Below are 18,595 nucleotides of genomic sequence, written 5' to 3' on the forward strand. Positions count from 1 at the left end.
ACGCTGCGAGATACGGGACGGCCTTGCCTGCCTGCTTGCCTGAGTGCCTACCTATCTTTGTCTCTCCCCTCCCTCCTTCTCCCCCTTTCCCTTTTCCCTCTGCAACATGAGCTCAACCGCCGACGTTGCCCAAAACCTGGCGTCGTCGTCTCGCCGCGATCAAGCCCCCCTGACGACGATCGAAGCTGCTGTCCTGGCTAGCAGTGGCACCATCATCGGCGCCACCGCCACTCACGCTCTCACTAACAATACCGACACCACCGCCGCCACGGCCTCCTCCGCCGCCAGCCACGATGCCTCGGGACGACAGCCCCCCGCCGCCACCGCCGGTGCCGCCGAACTCGCCAGTACAAAGATGAGCCTATACGGCGCCTTGAAGCGCTTCCCCGACTTCCCCATCCCGGGTATCAACTTCATCGACATCCTGCCACTGTTCCAGGACCCCAACATCCACCGTACCCTGCTGCGCGCCCTGGAGCTCCAGGTTCTCCAGTTCGGCGCCGACGTGGCCGGCGCGGGCAACGCCGCCCTGGCGAAGCCCGATGTCATAGTGGGGTTGGACGCGCGGGGTTTTCTCTTTGGGCCCTCGCTGGCCCTGCAGCTCAACGCCAGCTTCGTGCCCGTCCGCAAGAGGGGCAAGATGCCCGGCCCCTGTGTCGAGGCCGCTTACGAGAAGGAGTACGGCACAGATTACTTCCAGATGCAGGAGGGTGCGGTGAAGCCGGGCCAGAAAGTACTGGTTGTGGACGACATCATTGCAACTGGTAAGAGCACTGACTTTTTTCTTTTTTTTCTCTCCCCGCTCTCGTCATTGCGCCATCCCGCGCCGAACGGAAACGCCCCACCAATAAGCACACGCCCTCGCCAAGGCCCGGCTGCAAACCCGCGTTCCCCAGAGCACCAATTCTCACACCGATTTTTGACTCATCGTCCTGCGCCCGTTCCTATCCCTCACGTCATACATCTTTTCTACTCGTTTTTGTATTCTTTCCAGGCTAATTCGTTGCTTTTTAGGTGGATCTGCTGCCGCTGCTGGATCTCTCGTCAAACAGCTTGGAGGCGATCTGATTGGATACCTCTTCATCTTGGAAATCCCGTTCCTCAAGGGACGCGACAAGCTCGACGGCGTGCCCACCGTCACCCTTCTTGAGACGGATGATTAAAGGCATCCAGGTGCTTGCTCCGACACACCCGTCAGAACGCTGGCCTCGACGTGGTCATTAGACCAAAACATCACTCACCCGTCTGATATCCACTAATATCCACCATTTGTCTTGTGAACTTCGATGACCGAATGTCTTTAATAGGGGGGGGGGCGGGCTCTGCACAGCAGCCCGCAGCATGTCTGCATGCTTGTCCCCGAGCGATCGGGGGTGGGCTTGTCAAGTTTCGTGAGGGAGGTGGTCTACTACTGTGATTTTTGCACATACCTGGCGTTGGGCTTCAAAAGGTATTTATGTCAAGGATGGTTAATTGGAATGGAGGGGTGGGTGGGATCAGACTTGGGGTGAGTGCGTGCATATAGACTTGGCTTGTTTCTTTGTGCTACCTTTTAATAATGAGCATGCCACACACGTATCAATGGCCACTATCACATGTGCCCGCATCTCCTACTCCTCGTATCTGTAATTGTGTCTATGTGTCTGTGCGGACTCTCCTATATGGGTGCCACTCTGACACGGGTGGTGATGGGGATGGAGTCGTCCAAACAAAGTCTAAAGTATACGAGAAAATGGAGGGATGTCATGTCGAGAGAGCCGGAAATACATATTTGTTGCCAGTGCGGAGAAGATAGACCTCGTGCATAGCCGAAATCTTCAACACGCACCTCATCGGTTAGTGACTGTTGCGATGTTTGCCATGCAAGGAGGGCGCTTGAAGTTTACGAAATTAGGTTAACTGGGAAACAAGTTTCTCAGGCCAACGTGGCTAGTAATCAGATTTCCTTTCATGCTTCATATCTGCGGATCGAACATTACTGGCGATTCTATGCCTCGGTCGCTGAGTGTCATCGGATTACCTTTCATGCCTCATGTCTGCGCATAGAACGTCAGCGGCAGTTATACGCCTGTATCGTTGAATAGGGAAGATGAGGTACCTTATCCAATCAACCTGTTGTTCACTCGCCCCTTTAACTTTGGGGTAATGCCTAGAACTAGCGGTTGATAAGTAAAGAGAGACAAATTGGATGTAGGAGAAGTAGACATGTTCGTGGTGAAATAAACAGGCGACATGGAATTCGGAGAATAGTAGTTGTTTATTACGTTTGCTTTGTTCCAGCCCCTGAATAAAATCACTCCGTATGGCTGCTTTGAGTTTTACATTGTTTTGGATATTTCACAATAGTAGCCCGAGTTCTCGTGTGTGTGTTTGAAAGACTCGGATTACAAAAAATGATGCTGAAAAGGTGGACATTGTGACGATCGATGAATATATATACATGTGTATATATATAGAGAGATAAATATAGTAACTGATAAGAAAGAACACCAACGCTTGAACGCTTCAGCCCTACTTGGGGAGAAAGAAACATGTATAAATATCCCCCCCTTCCTTTCTTTCTCTTTCTCCCCTCTGGGAGGAATAAACTAAACCACCAAAACCAAAAAAAAACCAAAAAAAAACCAAGAAAATGAGGAGGCAACTAGCTCCACTGCCGCCTCGCGACAGGACAGTCTGGGTTGCGGCAGCGGCACAGACACGCCTCGCGCGACGGCGCGCACTCGTGGTCAGGCGCGTGCAGCGGGCAGGCCGGGTGGTCGCACGGCGTGTCGGGCGATAGCCAGGCGTGGTGGTGGTGTTTGTTGTCGTCGTCGGAGCGTTGCCACGACGGCGGGCCGGGGACGTTGAATCCCCCTCCTCCACCTGCAACTGATCCTGTTCCTGGTCCGCCAGTATCGCCGCCGCCGTGGCCAAGACCGCTGCTGCCGCCTTGGTCGAACTGATTTGGTGCTGGGTGCGGGGGCGCGTTGTTGGTGTTGAAGCCGTCGTAGCCGCTGTGGTGGCCCGTGTTGAAGCCGTCGTAGCCGCTGTGATGGCCCGTGTTGAAGCCGTCGTAGCCCGTGTGGTCCCCTGTGTCGAACCCCGTGTGGCTTGCGTCACCGCCGCTACCGCCGCCAGTGGGATCGAAACCGGTCGTATTGGGCGACGAGTAGCCCGTCGTGTTGGGCGACACGGTGCTCGGCGGCGGCGGCGTGCTGTGGTAGTAGTGCCCCTCGCCGCCGCCGCCGTAGGGGGTCTGCGACGCGGGGTGGGGGTTGGTCCCGAGGTTCTGCTGCGCGCCGTCGGGCCCGCCGCTGCCCAGCTGCGGCTGGTACTGGTTCTGATATTGGCCCTGGTTGGGGTTGTACGCGGTGTGGTTTTCCTCGGGGCCCGGCTGCGAGCCGTGGTGCGATTTCTGGAAGGCGTTGGGCGGCACCATGGGCGGAATAAACACGGCCGGAGCGCTCGCCGTGGCGCCCCACCCGCCGACACCGCCGCCGACACCTCCCGACGACAAGGCCGAGGGCACGGCGCCGTGGGCGAGGCCCTGGCCGCCAATATTGGCCTCGTAGCCGCTGGGCGGGACCGAGTACGACGGCGTGACGCCACCGCTCGGCACGTTGGACACGGGGTTGACGCTGGGATGCGGCGCCAGCTTCTCGGCGCCGGGGTTATAGCCCGTCGTGTTGCCGTCGAATCCGTTGGGCGGCGCCGTGTGGTTGACCAGGTTGGGCGGCGGCGCCGTCGTGTTTGCACCGGCGGCTCCTCCCGCACCGCCCGCACCGCCCGCACCGCCCGCGCCCCCAGCAAAGAACTTGGCAAAGGCGAGGAAGCCTAGGCCGGCCAGGGCTAGCACGCCGAGGGTGACGCCGACGCCGATGCCGGCTTTGGCGCCGGTGCTGAGGCCGGTGTTCGCGGGGGCGAGGCCGTTGAGCACGGCAACGGTGCAGTTCTTGATGGGCACCGACGAGCCGGGCAGGATGGACACGAGGCCGTCGGTGGGCGAGTTGCGGGCAGACACAACAACGTCGATCTGGCCGTCGCCGGGGGCCGTCGCGTTGAGGAATATCAACGATCTCCGGGTGATGGAGTAGGTTGAGTTGCCGAGCACCTGGTCGCCGTACTTGAGCTGCACGTCGAGCTGGTCGCCCGTGAAGCTCTGGATGGTGAAGTTGACGCGCTCGCCCGACCCGACGGGGAACACGGACGTCAGGGGCGCCGTGCCGTTGATGAACAGGGTCGTTGCGAGGCCGGCCAGGAGCCGGTTGCCGGCCCCCTGGGCGTTGTCCTGGGCCGTCAGCCCGTTGAGTAGCACGTAGTTGATGAAGTTCTGCGACCCGGCCGCCACCGCAATGGTCGCGTACACGCCCTTGGAGTTGCGCACCGCGAGCAGCACCGGCCGGCCCTGCGACGACACGGACGGGTCGAGAAAGCCAAACGACACGCGGATCCCCAGCGCCGTCGCGTTGTTGATGGCGTCGACGAGCGCCTCTTGGTCGTAGTCCTAAACAACAAACAAGTCAGCCAGCCTTCTTTTCCAAGGAGACAGCAAGGGGGCAGCAAGGAGACAGCAAGGAGACAACAAGGAGACAGCAAGGACACAACAAGAAAACACTCACGGATCCGTCGGTAAAGACAACAATGGCGCTCCTGTCCCTCGTGGTGCCAGACATGTTCCCGATCTGGTCGATGGCCTCGAGGACGCCGCCAGCAATAAAAGTGCCGCCGTCAGCGCCGATCTCGCTGAAGGAGCTGTCGGCCGTCGAGTTGCCCGGGTCGCCAGGACCAAACACGACGTAGGGCGCGTCCGAGAAGCCGATGACGGCGACCTGATCCGCCTTGGTGCCGCTGCCTGCCGCCTCGGAATTCGAGATGAGAAAGTCGTTCAGCGCGCGCCCGGCCGCTAGCCGCAGGTCGCCCGGGTCGTTGTAGTACATGGACCCCGAGCTGTCCAGCACGATGGCCACCTTGCGGTCGCCGTTGTTATTGTTGATGGTCAGGTCTGTGCACGCCGCGAGCCCGTCGCGTTTCACCATCTGCCCAAAGTCCCCGAAGCTGTGCGCTGCTCTCCTCGCCGCCGGCAACCTTGCCGCTACCGCCGCCGCAGCCGTGACGGCAACGGCCAAGATCGATGCGACGCGCATTGTGAGAGATTAAAAGTGCCGGCCAAGTGCCGACTCGGCGCCTCGGAGCAAAGCTTTTAGACCTTGTCGTTGCCGCGTCAGTTCACAAACGCCCGACGACCGTGTCGCAATACACGCAAGATGGAGTCTCTCGACTCTGAGTCTGTCGACGGGCGCGGCCCATTCACCTTTCATACCCAAGAAAACATCGGAGCTCGCAAACCATAGCCTCAACGCTAGCAGCAGCAGCAGCAGCAGCAGCAGCAGCAGCAGCACTACCATACCAGCGCCCCTGCCAAGAGCGCCTTATCTGCTTGGGCGCGCGACCTCTGGAACCGACCGAGAGATCTGGGCCTATCCACAGACACTTGCCTCGCCACCATTCAAGCCACTGGGCGGAAGCCAGGCCGGCCGGGAGCCAATCGGCTGGCGATGGCGCGGGACGACCCCCCGGGGCTGCATGCAAGCCATCGGACATGGACATGCGCAGCCCAGCGCAGCGAGAAAAGGGCTGCCAAGGAAGACAACGCAGCGTCGGTCCAGGCTCTGGCAACAGCACACGGATTGTGACTGTCTGTTTCAAGTTCCCAGAAGGACGGGAATAAAATGCATGTCCAGGCAACGAGACAGGCGGCCAGCAAGCTCTTTCAGAGCCGGGGCCAGGCCTGGGAGTTCTTCTGCCGAAATCCCTCTGAGCGGAAGAGGACATGTGAAAAGAAAAGTAGTGCTTGGCACCGTGGTTGCTGGCGTTGATGGCGAGACATGATTGGCAGGCTGGGGCCCAAAGTCCGACGAGCTGCTGCTGCTGCTGCTGCTGCCGAGAGGGCTGAAAGAGACGAAACCTGCCACAGATTGCAAGCCACTCGCACTGACGAGAGAGGCAGGGCGAGAGCTCTTGGCATGATTTCCGCGTCGAAACTTGGCAAACATCCAGAATTCAGCTTCCTTGAGTCACTGTAGCCAGCTATCCAATCACGAAGGAGGGATAAACAAACCCGCAGCCCCTCTCATCGCCGCTGTAGCTCAACTCTACTATGTAAAGAGAGGCTGTGGAAGGTCGAACAGGGCTGTGTTATTTTTGTTTTTGTTGTTCCGGCCGCATTTGGAGGAAGAAATAAAACAAAAAAAAACATATACATTGACTTTTCACTTGTCCACCCCCTCTATTTCGCAAGGCGCCGAAACCGAAACTGAAAAGAAAAAAAAGGGGGGAAAGGGGAGCTCCGGATTTCTATAGAATTGTCCAAGTCTACTCTACTCTATTAGATATTAAAACAATAGATACTACACAAAAATCTTGTCTTTAAACATGGCCGTCCGCCCGAAAGATAGTCCCGTTTCTCGCTGTGCATTTCATTTCCCGTCCCGCTCGAGGCCTGCCCCGAGAGAGAGAGAGAGAGAGAGAGAGAGAGAGATAGATAGAAAGAGAGATAGATAGAAAGAGAGAGAGAGAGAGAAAGAGAGAGAGCGAGAGAGAGAAAGCACACGCTCGCCAACACTCCCCCCTTTATTATCGTCGTTTCACTTCTGCTCGAGCGCCGCATCGCCCGTAGAAAACGTCTCGATCTTGATGTGTGCGGCCGCCACGCCCTGCGCCCGGAGATAGAGCGACACGTCGTGCATGAACGCCTCGGGGCCGCAGACGAAGTACTCGGTGCCGCCGTGCTTGAGGAACAAGCGGTCCTCGTCGGGGCTCAGGCGGGCCAGGTCAACGCGCGACGCAAAGTCGTACGTGACGCCGGGGACGTCGATACCCTCGACAACGCGCGACTTGAAGACGGCGGTGCGGAAGCTGGCGGGGTGCTGCGCGCGGAGCTGGGCGACGTGGTCGCGGAAGGGGACCTGCTCGCTGCGCGACCCGTGGATCCACGAGATGGGGCGGCCCGGCTGCGACCGTGTGACGGCGTTGGCGATGCTCACCATGGGCGCGACGCCGACGCCGGCCGAGATGAGGACCAGCGGGCGCATGCCGGTCTCCTTGGTGTCGAGGAAGAACTCGCCGGCGGGGTGGGAGACGTCGACGGCGGCGCCGGCCACGCTGTCGATCAGCAGGTTGGACACGGCGCCCGGGTGCAGGTACGACTTGGACACGGCGTTGGCGTAGGCGGGGCCCTCGTCGCGCTTGACGCTGATGCGGTAGTAGTCGGGCCTCCAGGCCTCGCTGAGCGAGTACTGGCGCGCCTGCAGGTAGCCGTCGGGCATGGGCACCTGCACCGACACGTACTGGCCCGGAAGGAAGCTCGGCAGCGGCTTGCCGTCCTGCGGCACGAGGTAGAACGAGTAGATGTCGGCCGACTCGGGCACGACCTTGTCGACCCTGAACTTGCGCCACGACGACCAGCTCCCGAACTGCTTGTAGAGCTGGGCCTCGCGCCCTATGAGCATCTTGGCCAGCATTGAATACGCCCTCTCCCACGCGACCTGGACTTCGGGGGTCATGGCGGGGCCCAGCACTTCGGCATATGCCCGGATGAGGTACTCGCCGACGATCTCATAGTGTTCGGGCCTGATGCTCAGAGAACAGTGCTTGTTGCACATGCGCTCAAACTTTGGGATTTGCTCCGCGAGGTTGTTGATGTTGGCCGCGAACCCCAGTATCACAGCCGTCAAGGCCCGAGGCTGCCGTCCGTTCTTTAGGTTGACGCCGTTAAAGTAGTTGTTGAGCTCGGGGTGGGCCCGCAGCATGTTCTTGTAGAATATCGACGCGATCCGCTCCCCGTGCTCCCGGAGGGCCGGGACGGTGTCCTTCACCAGCTTGGTCTGTTTGTAGTTGAGAGCCATGATATAAGTGTGGACGGCGTCGAGATATCGGGTGGCCGGCTTGACTCTCTGAAACAAAAAGTGTATCAAACGAGCATAGAGGCCCTCGATAGGCCACAGAAACTTGCCTGCTTGTTAAATAAAAGGCCGACCTTCGTTTCGAAGCACTAACCGCTCGATATTTTCAACATCCAGAGATTTCAGCGAGTCATATTGCGATGCATGGCTACTGCATCGTACGATGGCCCGCCCTCCACCGGGGCCGAGGTCGGGGCCCCGGCTCAAGTTGCCATGTGGCAGAACGCCGGTAATTGACCAATACAACCCCGTATTATCCAAGTAGGTATAGTCTCGCAAGAGCCCCAGCTCCCCCCTAGCCCGCGATTGCTTGTCGCTCTGCCCAAATATCAAAGACGAGAGCCCAGATTTGCGCGTCAACCCAGACCAAGTCGCACCGGCTTGGTTTCTCAACTTGGGCATCGCATTCTAACAAAACCTCCATTCGAACGGCTGCGTGTTCTGGAGAGTTCGGCTTCTCGACTTGTTCGCGGCGGTCTAGTCTTCACCATGTGTGGTCCAACCCAACGGGAAACGGCTTGGTGTTGTGGGACATTTCAGCGCTGGCCCACTTGTTCCACACTCGACCGTGGAACATTGGAAACGGTCTCAGACAGAGTCTTTCCACAAATTAACAGACGGGACGGCACAGGACGAACCTGTGCAGCTAAGCTAGCTGACTCGCACAACTTCGTCATCGCCCGATTATCGAACCATGATTAAATGAGCCTGCCAGGGCCCGGGTACTAGAGAAAGGACCGGAGGCAGAAAAAATATCGGAACAAAACAACCCGAGCCACCATCTGATAGGGCCAAGTCGTGAACTTCTGATGGGGTGGAATGGGGCGGCACCGGTTACGTAGACGGAAGCACTCGCAACCTCGAGAGTCGCCGTCCGGGATGCCGAGCTGCGGGCTACCACACCGCTATGGCCTTTGAGATGCATGCGAGGCAGGCTGGGTTTTGAAACTAACGAGATAGGTCATGCACCCTCTCCCATTCTTTCCATGCCGGCCGTGAAGGTTCTCCGCGAGGCTCGTGGTACTATTCCTCACCGTCAGAAATAGCAGACGGAGAATATAGCCTCTTTCACATTTGAACTCATCGGTCATCCTTCTTGAGCGAAGGTCAACCAGGTGGAGGGTGAGATCCGGCTATGATAGGCGGCGGGGGTGCCGTCCATTTCCCCGTAGATCTCCGACCACACGTTGCGGTGATACGGAAATTTCACAGCTGCATCCTGCCTTCGCAGGTGCATTGTAGAAAGTCAAACATTTTCAGACCAGTAAGACGTGACCAAAACTGGATGGCTTTGCCATTTTTTGTGGCAGCGGGACGCTGCAGTGGACGCGGTTACGTTACCCGCTGAGGCCGATCCTCAACGGCGGCCGGCAGTGGCGGTTTCTCCCCTTCGGCAGCTCCCGGCGGGGCGGCGGCAATGGTGGCTTGCTGTGATCCAAACGGACTTGGCAGGCAAAAAGAGGAAAGCGGAAAGCGGAGGCGAGACGAGTTCACATCAAGCACCAATGCAAAGCGCTGCAAAGCGCTGCAAAGCGCTGCAAAGCGCTGCAAGCAGAGAGGGTTTGTGGTCTCGGCCTTCCTTATCGTTGTCGGTCGAACTTGCAGTCTTGCACACCACAGCATCGGCATCAACGGCGAATCGTTTCCCAGGGCCCGGCCCCTTGGCGGGGGGAAAGATTGAGGGCCGCATCCCTGTCTGCTCTCTGGCTTTGGAGCAGGGCCTGGAGCCGGGAGCCCGAACTGTTGAGAGACCCACTCACAGCGCATGCGGAGTGCAGAGTGCGTCATGCCCTAGCGACCAAACGCTCTCTCTCTCACTCTCTGCACTGCAGCACAACCAATGGCGCGAGGCTTGGCAGCTTGCAGAGAGAGAGAGGGGGACCCTTTCCTTTGGCATCGCCAGCCGAGCGTTATCGAGGCACGGCACCTACGGCACCACACCGGGCGTGTTTGACTTTGGGCACACCCAATTGTTGTTCTGCCGACACTATCTCGACCCGCGGGTGGCGTCGGGCTAGGCATCGGTCGTGAAAGGAGGGCTTTCTTGATCAAGTTTCGTCTCTGTCGGCATGCTGCCCATCAGACCGTCTGGTTCGCTCGACCAAGGGCCGACCTGTCAAGCTGGACGGGCATGCGTGTGTGATCCTTCCCACAGGTCGCCCACTACCCACCTACACGCCCGGCTGCTCTCAACGAAGATGCCCAAGATGGCAACCCTCCTCCCCCGCCGTTGCCCGAGTGCAGCGTAGCGCTTGGATGTTGCCGACAGGACGGGGCCCTCGCTCGAGGGCTGCTGCCAATGTCGAGCTAGCAGCTCAGCATCCGGCGTCCATGCCCCCCCATAGCTCCTTCATCATGTCCGTGTCGAAAAAGCTGCAATGAGGTTTGCCTGGTGTCGCCTGTCGCGCCTACTAGGCGTCGACCGGCGAGCCCCTCGCTCGCCGGCTTCTCCACACGGCCGGGATTCCGCAAGAGGAAGCCCGAGCTATGGTGGTTCGTTCTGTTTTCCCCACAGAAAAGATCAGCGCTAAGTCGCACCCGTGCCGACATTGGCTGCAGTGTTGTATCCAGGACTACGGCATAGTCGAGACCGGCGGGCAGCAGCAGCAGCAGCAGCAGCAGCAGCAGCAGCAGTCGCAGAGCCGGAATTGATTGCATGCTCTAGATGAAGAAGCTCCCTTCCCCATCCAATTGGACCTACCCGGCAGCATGGGGAACCATTCAGCTTCACCGGCTCGCCAGGGGGGGCTTTCACCGGCTGCACAAAGGTCGAGTCTAGCCTTGGGCCGAAGCTCCAGGGAGCTGTAACACAGCGTAGTGTGGTGATCCTGGCTGGGCCCGTAAAGGAAGCGTACCTGAGACCGGGCAGGTGAGGGGCATGAACTGGACGTCTTTTGCTGTCCGCTATCGTCGACTGAGGTGGCCGTGCTTGTCCGCAGTCCACAGAATCTACTGGTTTTGCACTGGAAGGGGAATGGCGTGTGCTGGAGATGGTCTTGCAGGGTCTCCATTCTATTCGGATTCATGGAAGTAAGTGGCTCGCATCGACCTTGGGCCCATGTACCTTCCTCAAGACAGACAGACGAGATGGATGGGATTTCCCTAGTGGTATAAAAGAGGGAAGGAGCAACGGGGGACGACTCGACGGCTCGGTCTTGGGTGCTCGCTCCTTCTTTCTGAATCGGCCCTCCCGGACTGCACCAACGTGAGATCCTGCTTCAATTTCGGAGTTTGATAACTTGGTCACACGAGCTCCTTCCCTCTACATACCAAACCATAGCGTCATTGGCACATCATCGCACTTAGACAAGGTAGGGTCAGCCCAGCTAGAGCAGACGCCCCGGAAGTACACACAAGCAAACGTGGTAGATATCCCAGCCAGGTACCGTTTCCCGGTTCGTTGTGCGACAAAGAGGCAGACAGCCCGGGTAGCTGATAAATAAGGCAGCCCAAGCTCCGGCCGAACAAAGAAGCAGCAGCCCAGCTCGAAATTCCATTTTGATACGGGGACGTGCTCATAGCAAGTAGACGCATACATACATCACACTGATCAGCATTCGGTGATCGCCCATCCTGCTCGTCAACATGACGGGATTCGTAGCCAAGGCCGCGGCTGTGGCCACCATGGTGCCTCGGGGCCTGCTCGCGCGGAAGTCGCTCCGGATCATGACGCCAACTGTCCTCGCCAGGGCCTTCCACCAGAGCCCAAGACGCTACAGCCCGCCCCAGGCCCAGACCCCCGCGCGGAGCACGCTGCTCGCAGAGTTCAGCCTCAAGGACAAGGTGGTGGTCGTGTCGGGCGGCGGCCGGGGCGTCGGGCTCACGCAGGCCGAGGCGCTGCTCGAGGCGGGCGCCATCGTGCACGCGCTGGACCGCCTCCCTCGCCCGGCCGAGGACAGCGAGTTCGGCCGCGTGGCGCTGCGGGCCAGATCGGAGCTGGGATCCAGCCTGACGTACCACCGCGTCGACGTGCGGGACCAGAAGACGCTCAACGAGATCGTCGAGGGCATTGCCGACAGGGAGGGCCACGTCGACGGCCTCATCGCCGCGGCGGGCATCCAGCAGGAGACCCCCGCACTCGAGTACACAGCCGAGGACTCGGACAAGATGCTCGGCGTTAACATCACCGGCGTGTTCATGACGGCCCAGGCGGTCGCGCGCCAGATGATCAAGCGCAAGCAAAAGGGCAGCCTAGTCCTGATTGGGAGCATGAGCGGCACCGTCGCGAACAGGGGTCTGATATGCCCGTACGTGTGCCGTCTTCTTCTTCCCCCCCCAAGCGCTGCGAGATGTTGTGTGCATGTGTGTGAGAGACAGAGAACGGATGGCTGACATAAGAGACGGGCCCCCACAGCGCTTACAACGCCTCCAAGGCTGGGGTTCTCCAGCTGGCTCGCAACCTGGCTGCCGAGTGGGGCGAGCACGGCATCCGCGTCAACACCATCTCGCCGGGATACATCGTCACGGCTATGACGGAGGGCCTCTTCGAGGCGTTCCCCGAGAGGCGGACGGCATGGCCCGACGCCAACATGCTGAAGCGGCTGAGCTACCCCGAGGAGTACCGCGGGGCCGCCGTGTTTCTGCTCAGCGATGCCAGCAGCTTTATGACGGGGGCTGATTTGAGAATCGACGGAGGTCACTGTGCTTGGTGAGAGAGCTGCGTCGTGCGAGTTGGGTTGGGTACCGAGCAGGATCTGGGGGCGGCAATAATGAAATGTACATATGACATGTGATGACATGGTATCCTTGGTTCAGATGATACACGCCGGGGAGGGCAAGACGGAGGAGCGGCGGTGGGCAGTAACAAAGACTGGCACAAGACGATATCCAGAACAGACTGACGCTGCGCAATAGCAAAGAAGACTTGCAGATTTTTTTTTTTTGATTTTGTTTCTTCCCTTTTCTTTTATGATGTTGGAGAGACTAGGCCCGGCCGGCCCAGTCTAGCCACGACACCCTGCTTGAGCCTCAGCCGCTTCTCGATCTCCGCCGCCGGCGTCCCGCGCTGCCGGAGTACCAGCGCGTCCCTTATCGTCGCGACGTCGAGGAACTCCTTACCCTGGTCGCCGCCGGACCTGCCCATGTCGGCGAACTCGCGCTCCGCCAGCTCCTCGAGGCGCTGGCGAGCCTCGAGCACGCCGAGCGTAGCGTTGCCCGCGGCCGGCGCGAACCGCGGCGCCGACGGCGCGTGCCCGTGGTCGCGTTGGCGGAACGCTGATGGGTCCGGCGCCGGTGTCGCGATCGACGACGGCGAGTACGTCGGGTTCGGCTCCGCCACCCCCATCTGACGCAGCCGGTGAGCAAACGCCGGGTTTATCGTCGAGGTCTTGTCGGGGCGGCCGCTGCCCGCCTCTGGGGTGTGTGTTGTTGCTGCAATGCAATGCAATGTGGTGGCCAGTCAGTCGTCCCTCTTCTCTTCTTTCAATCAAACTTCCGTTACATACCGTCGTCCTTGGTATGCGACGCCGGCTGAGACTGCGATGCAGATGCACGAGGCGGTGGTGGTGGGCGAGTCGTCGACGTCGCTGCTGCTCCTGCTCCGGGAGCGCGCGTGGGGAACTTGCGCGCGCCTTTCTGCGCTGCTTTCGAGGCGGATGCGCCCATCCTCGTTCGCACAATTGAAGAGGCGAGGGCTTTATCTTTGGGGCGGGGGGACGGTGGCGTGGTGTTATGTTATTGGTAGTAGATGTAGCTCTTGAAGTTGCACAAGAGAGATGACGGGATCCGGTCTGACGAAATTGAGACTACCTTCCGCCAAGGTGTCGAACCACGCATCGTCCGTCATTATTGGGGCGTTCTAGCCCCACTCACCGTACGCTAAAAGAGCTAAGCTACCCCTAGCTCCCGGGAAAGCTCCCCTCTAGCTGTGGCTGTGGCTGGAGAGCTCGTGCTACCCACCTACATACAATCTAAATATTTATTTCTTTAAAAATCAAATCTATAATCCGTGGTAATATTTAAACAATGCTGGAATTATCTAGTATTGGTTTTTTTCTTGGTTTCGGCTTGCCATTACCTCAATTGATGAGGCACGAAGCATTGCTGAAAGCAACCATTCAGGGGAGATTCTCTGGTTGTTGTCACCCCCTTTTTTGAACCTGCCCTACAGCACTTGGGAGAGACGCTCGAGGTACTAAATCCAGTAGGAAATGCAATGCAATCTCACAGTTGATCCCTAGGAGGGGAGAACGGCCAAGACTTATATCTACAAAAAAAAGGGGGAAAAAGACTTAAACAGAAAACCCCATATTTTTAAACGCTACCTAGGCATGCAAATGCTCCTCCCGGACTCTACTGTCCTTCATTATCATGGTGCCGCTTCTTTGGCCATCGCCAACAATGCTGTCTTTATGTACAGGTAATGCAGACATACATACATACAAACAAACAAACATACAAAACGAGTCCCCAAAAGTCGCCTTGACTCTCTCCATTCGATAGACAAAGGCCTGCGCACTCACAGGGTAGCACCGGCGTCGCCCTCGTCGACAATGATATTCCTGACCCGCGACCCCTGGCTCTCGATATAATACCGCCTCGATAGGCCAACTGCATCAGCCATGGCGAGGTGACGGTACGCGTTGTCGCCGCCGGCGACGAGAAGCATTGCGATGGGGTGGCGCCGGGGGATACCGCCGGGCGTGAGCTGTGGCTCGTCGAGAAGCGGGCGGACGAGGTTGGCGGCTGCGGTTGAGAGCGCGTAGGCGCGGTACGAGTCGGCCTCGCCTGTCTCGTCCTCGTCCTCGTCCGACACCACGACGACGAGCTGCAGCGACGCTACCGCGGGCTGGTAGGCGGGGATGTTGGCGAGCTTGGCGCTGAAGCTGCAGCCTCCGCGCCGCATCACCATGACCTGGTGGTCGCGGGACGCTGCTTCTGGGAGCGGCCCGGCGCAAGCGTCGCCAGCCGCGTAGACTGTGGTCCACGGGAAGATGCCGCGGGGGACGGGGCCGAGCTCGGGCACGTGGGCGCCCGAGGGTACGTTGACGGCGGGTAGCGGCGCGGCGCCCACACCCGTCGGTGTCACGGCAGTCTGGTTTATGACGAGGTTGTAGGGTTGGGGTCGGCCGCCGGCACCTCCCTTATTGCCGAGAAGGGCGGCTGTCGACGCATTCGAGACCTGGAGATCCAACGAGGCGACCACATTTCTAAGCAGTGACTTTACAAAGGATCCAATCTCGGTGACTCGCGAGGTGGCTGTATATGGACGGGCATCAGAGTCGTCTTGTAATGCAGCATCCACGTCATCGTCGAAATCGTCATCTTCAACATCCTCATCCTCTTCGTGCTGCATATCTAGCGCATCAACGCCAGCTGACTCGTTGCGGGACACTTGAACCTGGTGCAGCTGATGCAGCTTCACGACGACCTGGTCTCGGACGAGATTGAACCTAGGGTCCGAAAGATCCCCGAGGATGGCTCGGTCCAGGACGACAAACTCGTCCCGACCCAGCGGGACGCCATTGATGCGGTTAACTCGCCACTCGCGATCCCCGGCGTCGTCCTCCAGCCGCATCGCCACCTTTAAGCCCGAGAGGCTGGACACTCGGATACGATCTGCGCTTAAGCGCTCCATATTTTGGGACCCCACCATAAAGTTAAAGGCACTACCCCCGACTACCTGCTGGGCGTTTGCGGCAAACTCCAACGTGACTTCGAGAGGCTGGTAGACCTTTGAGCACATGCCATCGCCCGGAAGTAACTCGGGAGGAAGCGTCCAGGGGAAGAGCGTGAACTCGGATTTGGCAGCAGGCCTGTCAGACTCGGAATCCGAGCCCGAGTTGTCTATCAGATGCAGGTCCAGCATCCGAGCAGCGTGGTATATGTCCTCCCTGGCTGCCGTCACGGAGCCTGTGAGGGGGGTGACGGCCGGGCGCGCTGGACACTGGTTGGTATAGCTCTCGTCGTAGTAAACTGCCAGCTCCTTGCCGCCAGATTGCGGCCCCCGGCGGGGTTTGCCGCTCGGCCTCGCTCTTGGAATGATAAGCGGATGGCCTTCGGTGGTGAAGACATAGGCCTCGTCGAGCTTGTTCAGCGGATGCGAGTCATCAAAGAGGAGGTACATGTACTTGGTTGTCTCGCCCAGGAAAAAGCTCTCCATGCGGTCGCTCTTCTCCCCATCCAACACGTTCTGCAGACCGGCCCAGCCGCACGGGGTCCAGCACCGTCTCCGAATGTCCCGGAGGACCATTTCACCGACGTACAGATACCAGGGATCCTTAGTAGCACCATACAGGTGGTATGTCGACTCGATAAACTCGGGCCGCAACGGCCACCACCCGAGGCCACCCTCGACAGTCTTGTCTTTGATGGACCATCGCTCTGGAAGCGCAGAGTAGCGGGTCCATATGGCAGTGTAGAGCAGGTTGGTCTCGATAGCTTCGTCTACCTCGCCGGCGAGCACGAGGAGGCCCGAGTAGTAAGCCCCTAAGCTATCAACCCAATTGGACGCTAGCGAGCCAGTCCACAGATTGACCGTCTCGTAGTGGGGATGGTCCTTCTCGCTGTAGAGGTGGCGCTTGATGGCGGCGTGTGCGTGATGCCAAGCCTCGAGAAACGAGTCGGGTGAGTTTTCAGTGTCGCTGAGGGGAGCAAAGAGGGTGTTCGGGTCCATCCAGTCAGACCCGGCACCGGGGTGCAGCAGGGCAGCAGCAGTTCTGTTAGGAAGCTCATGGCCCGAAAGGAGGATGTGCGACTTCAGAGCGTACTCGAAGAAGCTGTCGGCGCCGGCGCCAATCACGGAGTAGGCTCCTATCCAATGTCCGTGCTCGGCATCGACACCGGCACCGATGAGGCCTATCTGGCTCTTCCGGTACCAGACGGCCCAGAAGGCTCGCTTGGCAAGCTGCTCAAAGCGCGGGTCGCCAGCGAGGCGGCTAAGAACAGTGAATTCCAGCACCAGAGAGCCGGCCCCGGCGCTACACGTCTCGGTGATTTCGGGAGGTCCCTCGGCACCGCTAGCACCCGGGGGCACGTCATGCAGGGGCGAGTTAGCGTAGAAGGGAATGCCGTGGCGCAGATTGACGCGTGGGTACGGCATGCCAGTCTTAGTATAGAAGGCTGGGAGAAGCCTCTGTCCCAGATCTAGGGCCAAGCGAAGCAGCTGGCCATCGTATCTCAGCCCGTTCGGCCAGGCAACGGGCGACGGATGCAGAGGGTCGTCTCCCGGGCTTCGGGGGTGGTACCCGGTGATGGGCAGCGCGCCAATGGCAAACAGGTGGGCGCTGAGCAGGCCTCCGACTCCCCGGATGACCGTCTCGAACACCTGGACTTTGCTGTCGACATCGAAGCCCCGGCCGCGCAGCCCGACGCCCGAAGCGCTGGGGCGGCCGTCACCGTACTGGCGGACCAGGTGGGCCACGCCGTTCTGGAAATCGGCCAGGGCCCTGGGGCCCGTGTTCCCGTCTTCCGGAGGGGCGGACGCAAGGATGGCCAGGGTAGACAGGCTGTCGATCAGGGTCAGGGAGTAGTTCCCGAGCACGTCGTTGAGCTCAAAGTTTCGGGGGTTCCTTGAATCGCGCGTCAGGGGCGTGCAGGATACGGGGCGTAGCTGTGCGGCTTCTGCATCAGCATCGTACTCATGATAATTGTCATCATGGTCCCGAAACACAAGACCGGAGGGTCGGGGTCGGGGTCAGGGTCAGGGTGGCCAGGGTGGCCACGGCACGCCCTACAGGGCGAGCGCAGGGTGTGCATACCTCGTCTTCCGGGAATGCGACGGCCATGTAGCTATCAAAGCCATGGTAGAACATGCCGGCGGTCTCCTGGCGCAAGTCGCGCACGCGGCCGGGTCTCATGGCCGCGGCGGGGGGCGGCCACGAAACAAGGACGAGGGCCAGGAGCCATGGCAAGAGAGACCAGGTCCAGGTCCAGGTCCAGGTCCAACGAGGAGGCCATGGCGACGGCGGCATCAGGCGTAATCGGCGTGAGGTGCAGGCGGGGGCGGGCTGGGAGCCATGAGAACCGGCAGCCAATGAGCACATGCCCGCAGAGGCATCACCTGTCTCGGATGCGGATGCGGATGCGGATGTGATTGCAAATTGCGAATGCGGCGGATGCTGCAACTGCGAGACGGCCACATGTGTCGTGTCTGTGTTTTGTGCAACTTGATGTTGTGCGCGCTGTGGTGGAGTTATAGGCCTGCCATCGGCCCGGTGTGTCGGCAACGACAGCGCTGATTCGAGATTGATGGAATGAAATGATTGTTCGATGAATTGGCCGCGTCGAAGATGCCGTCGACAACTGCCCTACCAGTGAGCTTCCGGGCCTTCGGCGGCCTGCGCCTGCCATAGTTGATTGCTGGCCTCTCCAGATCGCCCCACACTGACTGCAGCGAGCGCGGGCCGCTGTGGCTCGGCCGTTTCCCCCGCCGTTGTGGCGACTTTGCATGCCGTTTCAATGTGTGGCTTAACCCTGACATGAAGAACCTAATCGGGAAGGCAAGGTCAAAGGTCTAAATGGAGGCTGACCAGGTTTGAAGTGTCGGCTGCTCCCCGAAACCCAACGCCAACCGCCATAAGCTGAGGCTGGCGGGAATCGCGGCCGTTAGAACCCCAGGTTGCTAGCTGGCAGTTAACACATCAGATTTGAGTTCTCACCGACATCCATACTGGCATGGATCCGTGGATGGTCTTTCTTCTGGTACACTCGCT

The 18,595-nt window shown here is 59.5% G+C and overlaps 7 protein-coding genes across 7 annotated transcripts; 2 read left to right on the top strand and 5 right to left on the bottom strand.

Moving 5' to 3' along the window:
• The first annotated feature begins 12 nt into the window (after window positions 1-12).
• B0T26DRAFT_59461 (phosphoribosyltransferase-like protein) lies at window positions 13-1,361 on the top strand. The gene is made up of 3 exons (XM_060435594.1): window positions 13-178; window positions 293-764; window positions 1,015-1,361. The coding sequence occupies exons 1-3, from the start codon at window positions 107-109 to the stop codon at window positions 1,161-1,163; spliced, it is 693 nt and encodes a 230-aa protein (XP_060303063.1). The 5' UTR covers window positions 13-106; the 3' UTR covers window positions 1,164-1,361.
• A 2,420-nt stretch (window positions 1,362-3,781) lies between these two features.
• Window positions 3,782-5,048, bottom strand: B0T26DRAFT_614995 (uncharacterized protein; the record flags this gene model as incomplete). The annotated part of the gene is made up of 2 exons (XM_060435967.1): window positions 3,782-4,486; window positions 4,602-5,048. Coding segments are annotated over 2 exons (1,152 nt in total), but the record flags the coding sequence as incomplete, so codon positions are not given.
• A 1,172-nt stretch (window positions 5,049-6,220) lies between these two features.
• B0T26DRAFT_59533 (globin-like protein) lies at window positions 6,221-8,367 on the bottom strand. Its single transcript, XM_060435595.1, has one exon. It carries the CDS (start codon window positions 7,884-7,886, stop codon window positions 6,627-6,629), a length of 1,260 nt encoding a protein of 419 aa, XP_060303065.1. The 5' UTR covers window positions 7,887-8,367; the 3' UTR covers window positions 6,221-6,626.
• Window positions 8,368-9,991: 1,624 nt separating this feature from the next.
• B0T26DRAFT_670518 (uncharacterized protein) lies at window positions 9,992-10,601 on the bottom strand (the record flags this gene model as incomplete). The annotated part of the gene is made up of 4 exons (XM_060439185.1): window positions 9,992-10,056; window positions 10,119-10,233; window positions 10,356-10,443; window positions 10,492-10,601. 4 exons carry the CDS (start codon window positions 10,599-10,601, stop codon window positions 9,992-9,994), a joined length of 378 nt encoding a protein of 125 aa, XP_060303066.1.
• A 966-nt stretch (window positions 10,602-11,567) lies between these two features.
• Window positions 11,568-12,595, top strand: B0T26DRAFT_631615 (uncharacterized protein; the record flags this gene model as incomplete). Its single annotated transcript, XM_060436367.1, has 2 exons — window positions 11,568-12,190; window positions 12,298-12,595. 2 exons carry the CDS (start codon window positions 11,568-11,570, stop codon window positions 12,593-12,595), a joined length of 921 nt encoding a protein of 306 aa, XP_060303067.1.
• A 254-nt stretch (window positions 12,596-12,849) lies between these two features.
• On the bottom strand, window positions 12,850-13,227 carry B0T26DRAFT_631020 (uncharacterized protein; the record flags this gene model as incomplete). The annotated part of the gene is made up of 1 exon (XM_060436307.1): window positions 12,850-13,227. One exon carries the CDS (start codon window positions 13,225-13,227, stop codon window positions 12,850-12,852), a length of 378 nt encoding a protein of 125 aa, XP_060303068.1.
• Window positions 13,228-14,400: 1,173 nt separating this feature from the next.
• Window positions 14,401-17,740, bottom strand: B0T26DRAFT_736944 (glycosyl hydrolase family 47-domain-containing protein; the record flags this gene model as incomplete). The annotated part of the gene is made up of 2 exons (XM_060443384.1): window positions 14,401-17,493; window positions 17,642-17,740. 2 exons carry the CDS (start codon window positions 17,738-17,740, stop codon window positions 14,401-14,403), a joined length of 3,192 nt encoding a protein of 1,063 aa, XP_060303069.1.
• Between the last annotated feature and the right edge of the window lie 855 nt (window positions 17,741-18,595).

This window comes from Lasiosphaeria miniovina (assembly GCF_030549165.1).
Source record: "Lasiosphaeria miniovina strain SMH2392-1A chromosome Unknown B0T26scaffold_1, whole genome shotgun sequence".
NCBI classification, from domain to species: domain Eukaryota; kingdom Fungi; phylum Ascomycota; class Sordariomycetes; order Sordariales; family Lasiosphaeriaceae; genus Lasiosphaeria; species Lasiosphaeria miniovina.